General features: G+C 38.4%; 2 protein-coding genes across 2 annotated transcripts in view; one reads left to right on the forward strand and one right to left on the reverse strand.

The window, feature by feature from the left end:
• The window catches only part of LOC119425684 (growth factor receptor-bound protein 10), a gene marked incomplete in the record, with an annotated part of 634,378 nt that overhangs the window by 320,739 nt on the left and 297,771 nt on the right, over positions 1 to 15,868 (forward strand).
• Positions 1 to 15,868, reverse strand: part of LOC119425683 (SNF-related serine/threonine-protein kinase) — a 32,401-nt gene that overhangs the window by 10,636 nt on the left and 5,897 nt on the right. The window contains exons 2-4 of the mRNA XM_037693227.1: positions 11,435 to 11,776; positions 10,801 to 11,019; positions 5,904 to 6,150 (exon numbers count right to left, since the gene is read on the reverse strand). Of these exons, the coding sequence (XP_037549155.1) occupies positions 5,904 to 6,150; positions 10,801 to 11,019; positions 11,435 to 11,557 (589 nt within the window). The 5' untranslated portion in view covers positions 11,558 to 11,776. The remainder of the gene's footprint in view (positions 1 to 5,903; positions 6,151 to 10,800; positions 11,020 to 11,434; positions 11,777 to 15,868) is intronic.

The raw sequence follows: 15,868 nt of genomic DNA on the forward strand, positions 1-15,868 counted from the left end.
ATGTCAAGGAAAGAAACCAGGAAGGACAGATGGTGGTGGATTTTGCCAAAAGAATGGAAATGGCTATAGTCAATACCTATTTCCAAAAGAGGGAGGAACATAGAGTGACCTGTAAGAGTGGAGGAAGGAGTACGCAGGTCGACTACATTCTGTGTAGAAGAGGAAACCTGAGGGAGATTGGAGACTGTAAGGTTGTGGCAGGGGAGAGCGTGGCCAGACAGTATCAGATGGTTGTGTGTAAAATGACTGTTGTTGTGAAGACGAGTAAAATCAGAGAAGACCAAATGATGGAAGATGAAGAAGGAAGAATGTTGTGAGAAATTCAGAGAGGAGCTGTTAAAAGGTCTGGGTGGTAAGAAAGAGCTTACAGATGACTGGGCTACTACAGCAAGGATGGATAAGATCAGGAATGAGATCATCAATCAGTGTTTCCCCTACCATTATACAAGCGGGGTGCCCCGCCCCATCTATCAAACCCCACCCAACACCAACCTGTCAGCACTGATGTAACGCTAAACCAGCAGCTCGCAATACAGGTGCGCTAGCTAAAAGAACCTAAAGACCCTCACGCTGGCCCCCCCCCCCACACACACACACACACACACACACACACACACACTCGAAAACTGTCGGCACAAACAGCGTGCGGCTCAGATGTTCCACCTCCAACTCGCCCCGCCATGGCCGGTTATCTAAGGGAAACACTAGCACAGGTTGAACACCTGGGAGATAAAGTTAGAGAGGCCAGATTGAGATGGTTTGGACATGTCCAGAGGAGGGACAGTGGGTATACTGGAAGAAGGATATTAGAAATGCAGCTGCCAGGAAAAAAGACAAAGAGGAGATATATGGATGCAGTTAGAGAAGACATGGAGTTAGTTGGAGTGAGGACAGAGGATGCATAGAGAGATGGAGGGTGACTCGCTGTGGAGACACCTGAAGAGGGAAAAGCCAAAAGAAGACACTTGTACCTATCATTAACCATCATGATATATACATCATATATATATGATTTCTTTTTTTTTTTTTTTACACACTTTTTTCCCCAGACAAGAGGACTTGAAGCAGTCTGTGGATTCTAGCACTGATGCCATTAATACAGTAATATCTCACGTTTGCTATGGCCATGTCAGAGGGTTTAATGTATGAATAGCAAAGGGGAAAGAACTCACACCTAATGTGACACATCATAGGAAAAATAACACTTACAAAGATGCTGTTAAATTATGTCAACATAAATGTTGCTCCCTAACTCTGCTGCTGAACGAGAAGGCATGGATTTAAATACATCTAGGATGATGTTTACACCAGACATTCACATTTTAGTCAGGATGCTTGATGCATCATTGATGCATCAACACCCACTACTGACTTGTTTAACAAACTGGAGTGAGTCCATGTGTATTAATGTATTATAGCCATTTTTCTCCTAAGATTTAAAAGTAAATGGTAAATGGACTGTACTTATATAGCACCTTTCTATCTTATCAATATACTCAAAGCTCTTTACAACACAAGCTGTGCCTCATTTACCCGTTCATACATCACTCTACTAGATCTCTACAAAGCTAATTGTACAAATCATTCTAAAGAGACTAATCAGAGATTTATCACATTCATACACTGATGGGACACACATCAGAGGCTATGAGGGATTCAGTGTCTTGCCCAGAAACATTTTGGCACGTGACTGTTGGTGGATTCAAACCCCAAACTCTTGCACTGGAGGACGACTGCTCTAACCACTCAGCCACATGCTGCTGTAAAAGCAGTAACAGCCTTTCAAGTAATGACTTATGAGACTTTGATTCTTTAACACAGCTGTAATAGTGGGATCCTTTCAGAACCACGGGTTTCTCTAAAATTAAGATGAGAACTTTAATCTAAGCCAAAAAAAACTGTTCAATGACTTTCTTAAGAGAGGTGGAGCGTTCCAAAAATCTACTGGATTATTATGAAGCGCATGGCACTACAGTGGTTTGAGCTGTCGCCTCTCAGCGAGAAGGTCGCAGGATCTTTTCCCAACCTTGGATCCACCAGAGTGGAGTTTGAATGTCCTCCATGTGCACAGGCGGGTTTTCTCCAGTACTCCAGTTTCCTCCCACAGACCAGACTGATTGGTAACTCTAAATTGTCCCTAAGTGTGAGTGAGAGTGAATGGTTGTCTTGTTTGTCTTTATGTATCCCTGTGATGGACTAACAACCCGTCCAGGGTGTCCCCCACCTCTCACAGTGACTGCTGGTGAAGATGATGGACGGATGAATTATTATGAAGCTCCATGGGTCAAAATAAACTAAGAACTCAAAGAATCTGTCGCTCGTTTAAGAAATCCGTGCTCACAGAATCACTCTCACAGCTTCGAATGCAGCATACGCAGGGACTTGCAATGATGCTGGGATCTGTGCAGCAGGTGTTGTGTTTAGTTTGGTTTCCAGCATGGATGGGAAAACAAAGTTAAGCACAACACCAGACGTGAAACTGGAGTTTAGGGCCCATCTACAAATTGCAATATCTGACTATAATATTCAATAGGTTCAATAGAACTGCTGCCACATTGCAAGTTAAAACACTTACAAACCCAACATTTAGATCTTATTTTAAAAAAAAACTAAAATGAACTCAAACAATAATGATCTTAAACAGAAAAGTGTCTGTTGAATGTCTTGACCCAAGGGAATGAATTCTGAGAACCACTTTTTAAATTTCAACCTATGACGACCAAAACATCCTGTTGTGAAGAACAATAAGTTCAACTAATCTCACAAATATTTTGAACTTTAAATGTAAGATTAATCAAGAAAATAAACAGGAAATACAATTAGCTGCAGCTCTTGTCTCAGAACAAAGAACGTTCAACTATTTTAATCTTCTCCAGCTTCTGCTAAATGACTCGAGTGCTGTGAAGGCCCGATTCACTTCTCATTTTATCGAGCACTGGCTTACAAAAAAGTGCTTACAGGCTTGGCTCGATAAAAGAGAGTGCAGACAGTCTCTTTATCTCTGCAACAAACTGGGCGAGTCATCAGAAAAACGTGTGAACCTGACGGGCTGCCAGCGAGTCGGTTGTAAAGCCAGGCCAGGTAACCTCGAGCCTCCCAGGTGTCAGGCAGGACTGCTGATCTGTCTGCAGCAGACTGCACCGCTCTGTTCAAGCCTACAGTACTGCGTCCTGACTGGGTGGATAGTCCCAGCAATCAAAACATCATCATCTCAGCTGAATGAACAATGACATGGGAGTGGTGCAGCTGCTGCTCGAGAGGACTGACAATGAAAATGTCCACCAAACTTCAAACACACACATGCCAAACAGGACAACGATTGTTCCACTTCTGAGATATAAAAGCTGCTTGGCAAGGAGGATAGAGAAAGAGGGAGAGGAGAGGACAGAATGAAATAGCCACTGCAACTCCACTCAGTCAGAAAAAAAGAAATCAGAAAACGCTTCTCTCTCGCTCCCCCTCCTGTTCCTGCTCGGCGCAGTGGCCTCTGGGTAGACAGAGGGACTGCTGATGCCTTTTCTCGCTCTGTCAATTTTCCTCTTGTTTCTTACGCTCCTTCTCTCCTCTCTGAACCCTCGCTTCTGCTTCGATTTCTTTTTCCCCATTACAATTTAATCCGATATCCGAGCGCTGCTATCTCAGGGAGGGATGTGGTGGAAACGATGCCAGTGACGCCGCTTCAGGTGTGTGTGTGAGCTCCAGTTAAGGAGGAAGAGGCTGCTGAGGAAACCAATTTCAGCCTGATCAGATATCAGATTTTTACTAAGAAAGGCTGCGACTGACAGGAAAATTAAACTGCGGACAAAAATAAACTGCAGGTGTAAGCATTGCAGTGCTCCAGATCTTTTTATTTCCAATCTATATTTCGCTATCTGACAAAACTTGGACATTGAACAGTCCTTTTATCAGCAAAATAAAAGGACTGTTATGGGCGGCCGTGGTGCAGTGGTAGTGGCAGCCGACCTCTGATCGGAAGGTTGGAGGTTCGAATCCCGACTTCCCACACCATGTGCCGTTGTGTCCCTGGGCAAGACACTTAACCCCGAGTTGCTCCCGGTGGGACTGGATGGCGCCTTGCATGGCAGCCTACCGCCACCGGTGTATGAATGTGCGTGTGAATGGGTGGATGGCTGGTACTGTAAAGCGCCTTGGGGCCCCTCATAGGGGGCTGGAAGGCGCTATAGAAGTAAGCTCCATTTACCATTTACCATTTAGCTATCTGATAAAGCTGCCAGCAGGTGACGTCTGCAGAGTCTATAAATTAAATGAAGTAGTTCATACTATGACGGAGCATTAGGGCCAAGCTAAGAAAAAAAAATTAAAAGCCATAAAATTACGAGAAAAAACTTGTAATATTACGGAAATAAAGTCATAATATTACAAGAATAAAGTCATAATATTACGAGAATAAAGTTATAATATTATGAGAATAAAGTCATAATATTAATACGAGAATAAACTTGTATCACTATGAGAATAAAGTCATAATATTATGAGAATAAAGTCACAATATTACGAGAATAAAGTCATAATATTACAAGAACAAAGTCATAATATTAAGAGAACATAATCATAATATTACGAGAACATAATCATAATATTACGAGAATAAAGTCATAATATTATGAGAATAAAGTCTTAATATTACGAGAACATAATCATAATATTACGAGACTAAAATCAGAATATTATGAGAATAAAGTCATAATATTAAGAAAATAAAGTCATAATATTAAGAGAATAAAGTCATAATATTATGAGAATAAAATCATAATATTACGAGAACATAATCATAACATTACGAGAACATAATCATAATATTACGAGGATAAAGTCATAATATTATGAGAATAAAGTCATAATATTAAGAGAACATAATCATAACATTACGAGAACATAATCATAATATTACGAGAATAAAGTCATAATATTACAAGAATAAAGTCATAATATTAAGAGAATAAAGTCATAATATTACAAGAATAAAAACATAATATTATGAGAATAAAATTATAATATTACGAGAGTAAAGTCATAATATTACGAGAATAAAGTCATAATATTACAAGAATAAAGTCATAATATTACGAGAACAAAGTCATAATATTACGAGAACATAATCATAACATTACGAGAACATAATCATAATATTACGAGAATAAAGTCATAATATTAAAATAAAGTCATAATATTAAGAAAATAAAGTCACAATATTACAAGAACAAAGTCGTATGATAATAAAGAAATATAACTTATTATAATAAATTAAATTTATTATGAGAATAAAGTCATAAAATTACGAGAATAAACTCATATGAGAATAAAGACGGATAATATTACCAGAATAAAGACATTATATTATCCGAACTTCGAAACGATAAACATAGTTTACCGCGTTTTAACTGTGGTAAAAAGAAGAATGTTGAGCATCTTGTTAAGTTATATTTTGGTTTTGGTTTTACAAATAAGGAGATAGTTAATCTGTGAGCATATCAGCATCAGATTATAATCAGTATCAGGACTTTGAACCTGCTTAGACTCTGATGGGCTGCAGCAGCTCTCTGCTGGTAAGGAGCATTGAACTTCAGACTGGTCATTTGCTGACACGCCTACTGGATTAATTGACAGGTTGCGTTGTGGATCTGACTCGTGGAAAAAAATAAAATAAACAAGAGCTGGAAAAAACCAAAAAGTCTCGTATGACTTTATTCTCGTAATTTTATGCCTTAAAATTTTTTTTATCTTAGCGTGGCCCTAAAGCTCCATCGTATCATACAGTGCAGTTAAAGTGAACACAATGCACTTTGCTTGGTTGCTGGGTTTAAACTGAGACCAAATATAACACCAAGCAAACCAACAAGCACAGTCATCTTCTCACTTGTTTCAGTTTTGTTAAGACTTACCCACAGCAGGAGCATCATACTCGTCCCCCAGCAGTATTTCGGGAGCTGAGTAAGCCAGGGAGCCACAGGAGGTATTCAGTTTTTTCCCGGGCTGAAAGCGGTTGCTAAAGCCAAAATCGGTGAGCTTGACGACGCCCTGCTTCTCAAAGAAAACCACGTTTTCAGGCTTCAGGTCCCTGTGCACCACATGGAGCCGGTGGCAGTAGGAAATGGCGTGGACGATTTGGGCAAAATAACACTTGGCCACCTGGGAGAGAGACATAAATAGTGTCAAGCAACAGGAAACTTGTCACAATATTTGTCTGTTAGTTACATTTTAATGTTCGGTCCAGTTCACTCTCAGTCTGGGAACTAACTTTAATTAGCTAGTTTACATATAAGAGCTGTGAACGGACAGTGAAAACAGAAAGTGATCGAAAATGGTTACAAGAATCAATTTCACAGAGATCTATTTCTTCCTCGCCTCATGGGGCGAGGACGATCGTGACCACAGTCACTAAGAATACACGGATTACACACTACACTGTAATAAACTGAACACTGCCTGCAAGGACTTCCTGCTCATGTTCAGGCACGTCTTACGTTTGCCAGTGAACATCTGAACGACTCAGACAAGGCACGGGATGAAATGTTTTAGTCAAATGAGACTAAAATGGAGCTCATAGCACCGATTCAACCCAGTTTAGAGGAAGATAAATGTTGAGTATGATCAAGAACACCATCAGGTGTAGCACGGAGGTGGAAACGTCATGTTTTGGGGCTGTTTTTCTGTAATGGGTGATTTTCATTGTGTTGAGGAATCAATGAACAGAGCCATATACCATTAAATCTGGCATGAGAAGTTTCTGTCCTCAGCCAGACCACAGAAGATGAGTCCTGGATGGGTCTTCCAACAACACAATGACACAAAGTGCACCAACACAGCAACAAATAGTACCATAGCTAAAGATGGTGCACATTAAGGAAGTCTATCTCCAGACCTCAGTCCCACAGAATATCTATAAAGGTATTTGTGGATGTGACTTGCAGCAGCCAGAAAATAAAGGCTTTAGAGAAATTGTGTACAAATCTCAGGATGGTTTTAGACTCTGGTTTTGAGTTTAATAAACAAATTAACTCTGTTCTGCAGAAAAGCTTCTTACAGTTAAGGCAGATAGCTAAGTTTAAGTCCGTGTTGACCAGATCAGACTTTGAAAAGAACAGTCCACGCATTTGTTTCAACCTGGCTAGACTACTGTAACACGCTTTGTGTTGGGGTCAGTCAGGGTTCTCTTTCACGCCTCCAGCTCGTCCAAGATGTTGCAGCTCAGCTTTTAACAGGAACTCGTAGGTTTGAGCACATTTCACCAGTTTTGTCCTCCCTTCACTGGCTCCCTGTACATATCAGAGAATTGATTTTAAAATTCTCCTGTTGACCTTTAAGTGCCTAAATGGTCTTGCACCTTCATATCTCTGTGAGCTACTTCAACCAGATGTTCCGTCTCGAGCACTGAGATCATCTGATCAGCTGCTTTTGGTTGAAGCTCAGAGGAGATCGGGCTTTTTCAGTCATGGGCCCTAAACTCTGGAACAATCTGCCCTCAACATCAGACAGGCCACTTCACTTCCTGTTTTTAAATATCTACTAAAAACACACCTGTTTTCACGGATGTTTAACACCGTATGATCCGATTTAGTATTTCATTGTTTTTGTGTTTTTTTATGTTTTAATTACATCTTATTATTATTTTTCTTTAATTACTGCCTTGATCTTATTGTTAAGCACTTTGGTAACAGCTGCTGTTTTTAATGTGCTTTATAAATACATTTGGCTTTGACTTAAAACCGTTAACGAGCTAAAAAAATAAAATAAAAAGCTAGCTAGAAAACGAACTAGGAACATTCTGTAAAGAAAGTGTTTCGTACTTCCAAAGCTGAATAAGTAAATATGAAAAACGTAACTTTAAAAAGCTGAATTTTACACTTTAAGTTGAACATTTTTGCTAGCTAAACTAACATGCTACTATTACTAATAGAGACTATGCAGATGTTACAACTGCTGTCTTAAACTGCCTATGAACCAGTGTTCAAAAGCCAAATTGTGCCAATTAGTGTCCAGGTGTGCAGCTGGAGGAAGACACTGCTGAACGGAGCTGTGATTGGCTGCCTGCCTGGAGGTTGCTGCTTAAAGAGGAGCCGAGTTGCAGATGACGTTGGTGTTTTCCCATTCACTCTGCGTGTCCCAACCAGCCACAGCTGACCTGCTGTCTACTGTTAAAATTAGCTTAGTTTAGTGAGGAGTTCTTGTCAGAGAGAGAGAGTCAGAGATTCTTTATTGTCATTAGCACCTCATGTGGTACATGTGGTGGAGCGAAATTATGTACACAGGGTCCCAGTTACATCCAACAATAAAATGTCCAAGAAAAACAGTAATAACATCTAAGATATGAACTAAGAAAAACATCAACTAAATATACACTAAGCACTCATAACATAAAACATTGAACATCAGCACAAACATGAACATGAGTCTGTGTGAGCGGATGTGCACGCATGAACACATCAACATTGAAACAGATCAGCAGCAACATGAAACAGATCAGCAGCAACATGAAACAGATCAGCAGAAACATGATATGGTTTTTCACAGTGATTATTCTAGTTAGAGATCCATGAGTCTAACAGCCTCAGGGTAGAAGCTGTTCCTCAGTCTAGTGGTTCTACACTCAACCTCCTTCATGAGGGGAGTGGGGCAAAAAGTGTGTGTGCTGGGTGAGTGGGGTCCTTCATGATGCAGGTAGCCCTCTTCCTGCATCTAGAGGTGTAGATATAGGGGTGAGCTGCCATTTTAGTTAAGATCTTTTTCTCCTGTTTTTGTTAGTTTAGATCAGGTAAGAGACCTGTATTTTTGTTTACTTTAATTTATTAGGTAAGTGATAAAAATAGGAAAAACAGTTTGTTTTGTTTGTTATTTTGGCCCGAGGCTCACCCTGAAGTCTGGTAAGACTCCACTGTATATCATTCATTTATTCACATTGTAAATAAACACCGTTAAAACCTTTTCATCTGACTCCGTGGCTGCTTGAGGTGTGCAGAGGTGGAAACGCCCACCCCATATGTTACAACTGGCGCAACAAGCCTTTTGCCGGTTGTAACACTGCTTTTAAACTTTGTTGCCTACAAGTGGCCAGAAAATGTACTAGAAGGGTATGGAGCGCTGTTTGTAAAGTTACACAGTCAAAAATTAACAGCAACATTTTAGTTTATGCCTTTCATAAGAAAAAAAATGTTACCATGTTATTCATACATTTATAAATGTCATAGTTCCAAACTAAAGATTTAATTTACAAGCTAAATATTTAGCTCCACACTAAATATTTAGTTTACAAACTAAATGTTTATGTCCAAGATAAATGTTTAATTTACAAACTAAATATTTAACTTGCAAGTTAATTATTTAGTTAGTAAACTAAACGTTTAGGTGTAAATTAAATATTAAATTTCCTAGCTAAATATTTATTTTCAAAACTAAACATTTAATTTTCAAACTAAATATTTATCTTCTAGGCTAAACAGTTAATTCCTAAACTAAATATTTAATTTGCTAACAAAATATTTAGCTTGGACCTAAATATTTATTTTCCAAACTAAACATTTAATTTCCAAAATAAATATTTAATGTGCTAACTAAACATTTGGGTCGGACATAAATATTTAACTTGCTAGCTAAACATTTAGCTTGCAAGTTAAATATTTAACTTGCAAACTTGTAAATTCAGCATTTAGCTTGCACATAAACATTTAGTTTGTAAACTAAATATTTATTGTGGAGCTAAATATTTAGCTTGCTAACTAAATATTTAACTTGCAAGTTAAGTATTTAGTTTGGAAGTATGACATTTATAAATGTATGAATAACATGGTGAAAATATGATTTTGGAAAAAAAAACTTTTTTGTCTTATGAAAGACTAAATAAACCAAAAGCTGTTAATTTTTGACTGTGTAACTTTACAAACAGCACCACATAGGAGGGATCCAAATTGATGAACTCTGCTTGTTCATGTAAATATAATCACTGTCAGCCATAAACAAATTTCAGACCACTTTAATATCTAGGTTTCCTTTCCCTCCCCAACATGTCAAGCTGAAATCAACTAAAAATAATATTCTATATATGGTTACAAGACTCAGGTACAACAAACCTATAAGTTAGCCAGTTTGACAAAAGTGGGCTTATAAAGACTTTAAAGAGGAAAACTAAACACGTTTTTTTTTTTCAGATCTAAAATGAACTAAGGACCAGAGTGTAGGAACTTCCAGAATTAAAAACCTGGACCTTAAAATTAAAAAAATAAAGCATTCTTGTTAAAATGCAGACAAAAGGGGAGAACAATGAGTTATGCCACTGTGCTTATTTATCTCTGAACTAAAAAGAAATTAAGCAAGTTGTGCAAAATCTTTTTGAGGTTGTCAGTGTTTTCACAGAAGAACCAGTTAGTGAAAACCTCACTGAGTAAATTATAAAAGTTCAACAAAATCGTACCGACACCAACAGATTTCTCATTTCCTTCCCACCTTTCAGCTGCACTTTAACAACTTTGTCACACACTTTTAACCAGTGGTGCCTGGACTTTATTAACCTCAAAGTATCTGTAGCTGCAGTGCACACGTGGGTCTCCAACTACCATCAACCTGTTCTACTCTATTTCCCCAAAACTGTTTTTCCCCATAATAAAAAAAAGTAATAAAATGAAAAGTACGTTCCCAAAAAACGATTCTCATCTCATTTCACTATGCCTTTTATTGATATCTGTTTTATTGCTGTATCTTGAGACAAGTCCAAGGTCCGGTGGCTTTATAAAAGAGTAACCTTACAGTTCTGCAGGTAATGTGCATATCTGAGAGGTTTTGTCTCACCTCTTCACTGAGGCCTCCATCGTGCTTCATGATGCAGTCGTACATGTCTCCTCCGTCGCCCAGCTCCAGGATGAGGTAGAGTTTGGTGGCTGTGTCGATGACCTCGTAAAGGCGCACCACGTTGGGGTGCTGCACCATTTTCATGCATCGTACCTCCTGGAAAAGGTGACTCCTCGCCACTGGGTCCAGCTTAGTCTTGTCTATCACCTTTACAGCAACCTGGACAAGAGACGGAAGTAAAAGTGAAAACTTTTTTTTTTTTCCTTTATTTATACAGGTAGTCTCATTGAGCCGCGAGAACTCATTTTCAAGAGACCTGTTACTACCCACTGCTAAAATGTAGTGGAGATAGTAAAACTATTTAAATGTTTATTATGCAAAACTTCAAGTTCTTAGTCTTTAGTGAAGTCTGGATCAACTCTACTAAAAACAATAAGTGCATGATATATCAAAAATCCATCATAAAAGCTAAAATCAACACAACCCATTGTGAAATAGATGAAGAAACACATTTATGGGAAAACCAATGATGTTTTTGTTTATAAAAGTGACTTCTCAGACAAACTGTACATTTGATTTTGCTGGTTTAGTTTCAAAACATTGCACTTTTATGCACAAATATAGACAAGCTTACCTTTTCCCCAGTGAATACATGACGAGCCAGCTTGACCACGGCAAAGTGACCCCGACCCAGCGTCTTGTCAAGATCATACAGTCCAGCAATCTTTCCATCGCGGTGACGTTTGAGCCCTGACATGTCTGCCGAAGATGGGTCTGATTGGTGGCTTTTTGTTGCCTGCTGGTCTTCAGCTGTCAGTTCACCATCTCCACCTTAGTAAGCTCAAGTCACATGAAGTTTGGAGTGGGGTTTGTAGCTGTGTCACGTCTTGAGGTGGCTTGCAGAATCTCTGCTGTGGGAAACAGAGATTTGTCCAATACTGCTGCAAGCGCTCAGTTAGGCCTCATTTTGTTTGCTCTGAGGGTGAGAATGGATAAAAAGGAGAACAAGAGTCACATACACAAATCAAAATACTTTTTTTAGAGAAATCTTGAAAATCTTTCAGTCATAATTCACCTCAATAAATTTTGAAATCAGAAACCTATTACTGTTTTGGTTCTAACAGAACGTGAACTAAAACCCAAAACACTCTGTCTTGGTGGATTTACAGTAACAGCTACCAGAAACATCTGAGGTTATTTTTAGTACCTAAACAAATTATTTATTTATTTTTGCATTTTTAGCAGCTCTGTCATATCATATGCTTATCAAAAATATCATATTTATTTGGACCTGACAGATTTAAAAGTTTCCCTATCTCCAGTTATCAACAAAAAAGCAAAGTTAAATCATAAAGAAAGCAGCAGATAAAGGTTAATAAGCTGACACATGGTTTGCATTAACATGTATGCTGAGGACTCTATAGTGTTTATGGGCTTTGAGGCTGCACAGAAGTCTGTTGGAGTCAGTCTCCCCACCATCACAGACTTCTATACATCCAGATGCAGGAAGAGAGCCACCTGCATCATGAAAGACCCCACTCACCCAGCACACACACTTTTGACCTCGCTCCCCTCAGGCAGGAGGTTGAGCAGCATTAAGTGTAGAACCAATAGACTGAGGAACAGCTTCTACTAGGTCTGTCATGATAACAAATTTTGCTGGGTGATTAATTGTCACAGAAATTATTGAGATAAATGATAATATTGTTCAGCAATATTAGCAATTATTGTCAAATTTTAGAAGAAATGTTGGTTAAATTTGTTTGCATGTAGTACCTTTACTGACCACCGGATGGCAATATAAGACTGTTTGAACCGAAGGATGGATAGTGATAGCGAGCGGCGTGTCTCTTTAAGAAAAATGGAAGGGAGGCCCCTTGACATGACATGGGCTGTCTCTCTTCAGTTCTCAAAATGGCGGATGCTCGGTGTGGTTTGAGCTCTTCAGCATAGCATTTTTCACACAAAGCTTTTAATTAAAAAAAAACAGTAAACAAGTTCTCAGCTTCTTTTTGCAGAGAAAAACACGAAGGCACGGGTTTCAACCGTGAATTTTGGAGCTTCGACACGAGGGAGGTTTTTTTTCCCCGAGGTCGGCCTGTTAGCTTAGCTCGTAGCTTAGCTTCTCAGCTTAGCTGCTTTTAATGATCCAAAAACGCGATTTTGGAAAGTTAAAAAAGATTTTAAAGAGAAAAGAGAAAGGGAGGGGTCAGAGAGAGACACAAAGAAACGATAAAGCCGATAAATGAAATTTATCAACCTCATTTTAATTTATCATGCAATTAACTGATTTATTGTTTATTGCGATAGGCCTAGCTTCTACCCTGAAGCTGTTTGACTCATGAATCCCTAATCAGGATGATCACTGTGAAAAAAATCACTGTAATGCCACTTGATTGCTGATATGTGCTGCTGATCTCATGCTGCTGATTTATTTCATACTGCTGTATTAATTCGTACTTATCTGCTCACACAGACTCATGTTCATGCTGCTGTTCGGCGTATTGTTTTTGTACTACTAGTGTTTAGCGTATTTCTTAGTTCATATCTTCGATCTTATTACTGTTTTTGCTTTTTTGTTTTTTACAATTTATACTTTTGCTATTGCTGGATGTAACTAGGACCCTGTGTACTCGCTTTCGTTCCACCTCATGTACCACGTGTGTTGCGAATGACAAATAAAGAAACTTGACCCTGAACTTTTGAGGACCATTGCTGACATTACATTAAATATCCTGATGCATGCTCAATAATCCAGGTAGGAAAATCTAAAAAAGTTAAGTTTAGTCCTCTGGACATTTATTAAACTTGTGTTTGACTAAGGAGTCATATTACACAAAATCTGACAATTTATTTTAATATATGGTACTGAGTTATTATGGTCCTAACTAGAGCTGTTTTGGTTATTACAAATAAAAATAAATCTAAATTATATGATAAAACATTCCTTCAAGGAATGCTTGTACGTATGCCAAAGTTTTAAACATACAGTAGGTCGAGATGTGTTAGAGCTCGGAGTATGTGATGGGGATGACTCTCAACTACTTCCACACAAAACTCAGCTCAACATCTGTAACACCAAGAGTTATAAATATGTTTGTCCTCTGTTGAACCATGTATCCCTACAACTATAAGTAGTGATGACTTCATGAGATTCTTTATAAATAAAATTATTTCAATTAGAGAGAAAATTCAAACCATCCTTCCTTCTGTCTCTAGGCCCCTGTCAAATGAGGCAACTTTAAAAATTTCACTAGAGCCTGATTTATGTTTGGACAGTTTTTGTCCTGTTGAGCTCTGAATTGTCAAAAATAATAACCTCATCCAAACCATCCACATGCCTGCTAGATCCCATCTCAACCAGACTGTTTAAAGAGGTATTTCCACTAATTAATGTCCACATTTTGGATCTACTTAATTTGTCTTTAATGGATGGTTATGTACCACAGCGCTTTAAGGTTGCTGTAATTAAACCTTTACTTAAGAAGTCTGACCTTGATTCAGAAATTCTGGCCAACTATAGACCTATATCTAATCTAACTTTCATCTCAAAAATTCTAGAGAAAATAGTTGCAGGTCAGTTGCGTGAACATCTACAAAGAAATAATCTGTTTGAAGAGTTTCAGTCAGGGTTTAGAGCTCATCATAGCACAGAAACAGCACTAGTAAAAGTCACTAATGATATTCTCATGGCCTTAGACAATGGACTTGTGTCATACTGGTCCTGTTAGACCTCAGTGCTGCATTTGATACAGTTGATCACAATATTTTACTACAGAGGGTTGAATATGATATTGGGATTACAGGAACGGCTCTAAAATGGTTTAAATCATATCTATCTGATAGATTCCAATTTGTAAATGTAAATAATAAATCTTCTTCATACACCAAAGTTAGTCATGGAGTTCCTCAGGGCTCAGTGCTTGGGCCAATACTCTTTACTTTATATATGCTTCCATTAGGTAAAGTTATTAAACAGCATGGGATAAATTTCCATTGTTATGCTGATGACACACAATCATATTTGTCCATTAAACCCAATGAATCCAATCAGCTACTCAGACTACAAGCATGTCTTAAAGACATAAAAACCTGGATGACCCTTAATTTTCTCCTGTTGAACACAGACAAGACTGAGGTTTTGGTTTTTGGACCTGAGCACCTTAGGAATGAATTTTTCAGTCTTTCTCCCTCCTTAGATGACATTAATCTGTCCTCCAGCTCTAATGTTAAAAATCTTGGTGTTATTTTTGATCAGGACATGTCTTTTACCCCCCACATTAAAAACATTACTAGAACTGCCTTCTTCCACCTGCGTAATATCACTAACATTAGAAACATCTGATCTAAAAATGATGCAGAAAAACTGGTCCATGCATTTGTCACATCTAGACTGGACTATTGCTATGGTTTATTATCTGGGTGTCCAAATACTTTTTTAAAACGTCTTCAGCTGATCCAAAATGCTGCTGCCAGAGTCTTAACTGGAGTTACTGGGAGAGATCATATTTCTCCAGTTTTAGTTTCTCTCCATTGACTCCCTGTCAAGTCCAGAATAGAATTCAAAATCTTACTCCTAACCTACAAAGCTCTCAACAACCTAGCTCCATCTTACATTACAGATCTTATTGTTCCATATTTTCCTAACAGAGCACTTCGCTCTCAGGCTGCAGGTTTACTTGTGGTTCCTAGAATTTACAAAAACAGAATGGGAGGCAGATCTTTCAGTTATCAGGCTCCTCTCTTGTGGAACCAACTTCCAATCTCTGTCCATGAGGCTGACACATTATCCAGTTTTAAAACTCGGCTTAAGACTTTCCTTTTTGATAAATCCTATAGTTAGGGTCGGCTTGGGTTTCCTGAGCTGTCCCTTAGTTATGCTGCTATAGGCTTAGACTGCTGGAGGACAAACTGACCACACTTTTCACTCTGCTACTGTCTTTACTTACTCTGCTCAACCTGTTTGAATTTGTAATTATTATTTATTTCTTTAACATGTGTTTTTTTTGTCTTTCAGATACACCTGGACCTACCATTCTGTGTTCCTCTGTCTCTCCTTCCTGTCCTC

Source organism: Nematolebias whitei, chromosome 19 (assembly GCF_014905685.2).
Source record: "Nematolebias whitei isolate Nwh7 chromosome 19, NemWhi1, whole genome shotgun sequence".
Classification (NCBI taxonomy): domain Eukaryota; kingdom Metazoa; phylum Chordata; class Actinopteri; order Cyprinodontiformes; family Rivulidae; genus Nematolebias; species Nematolebias whitei.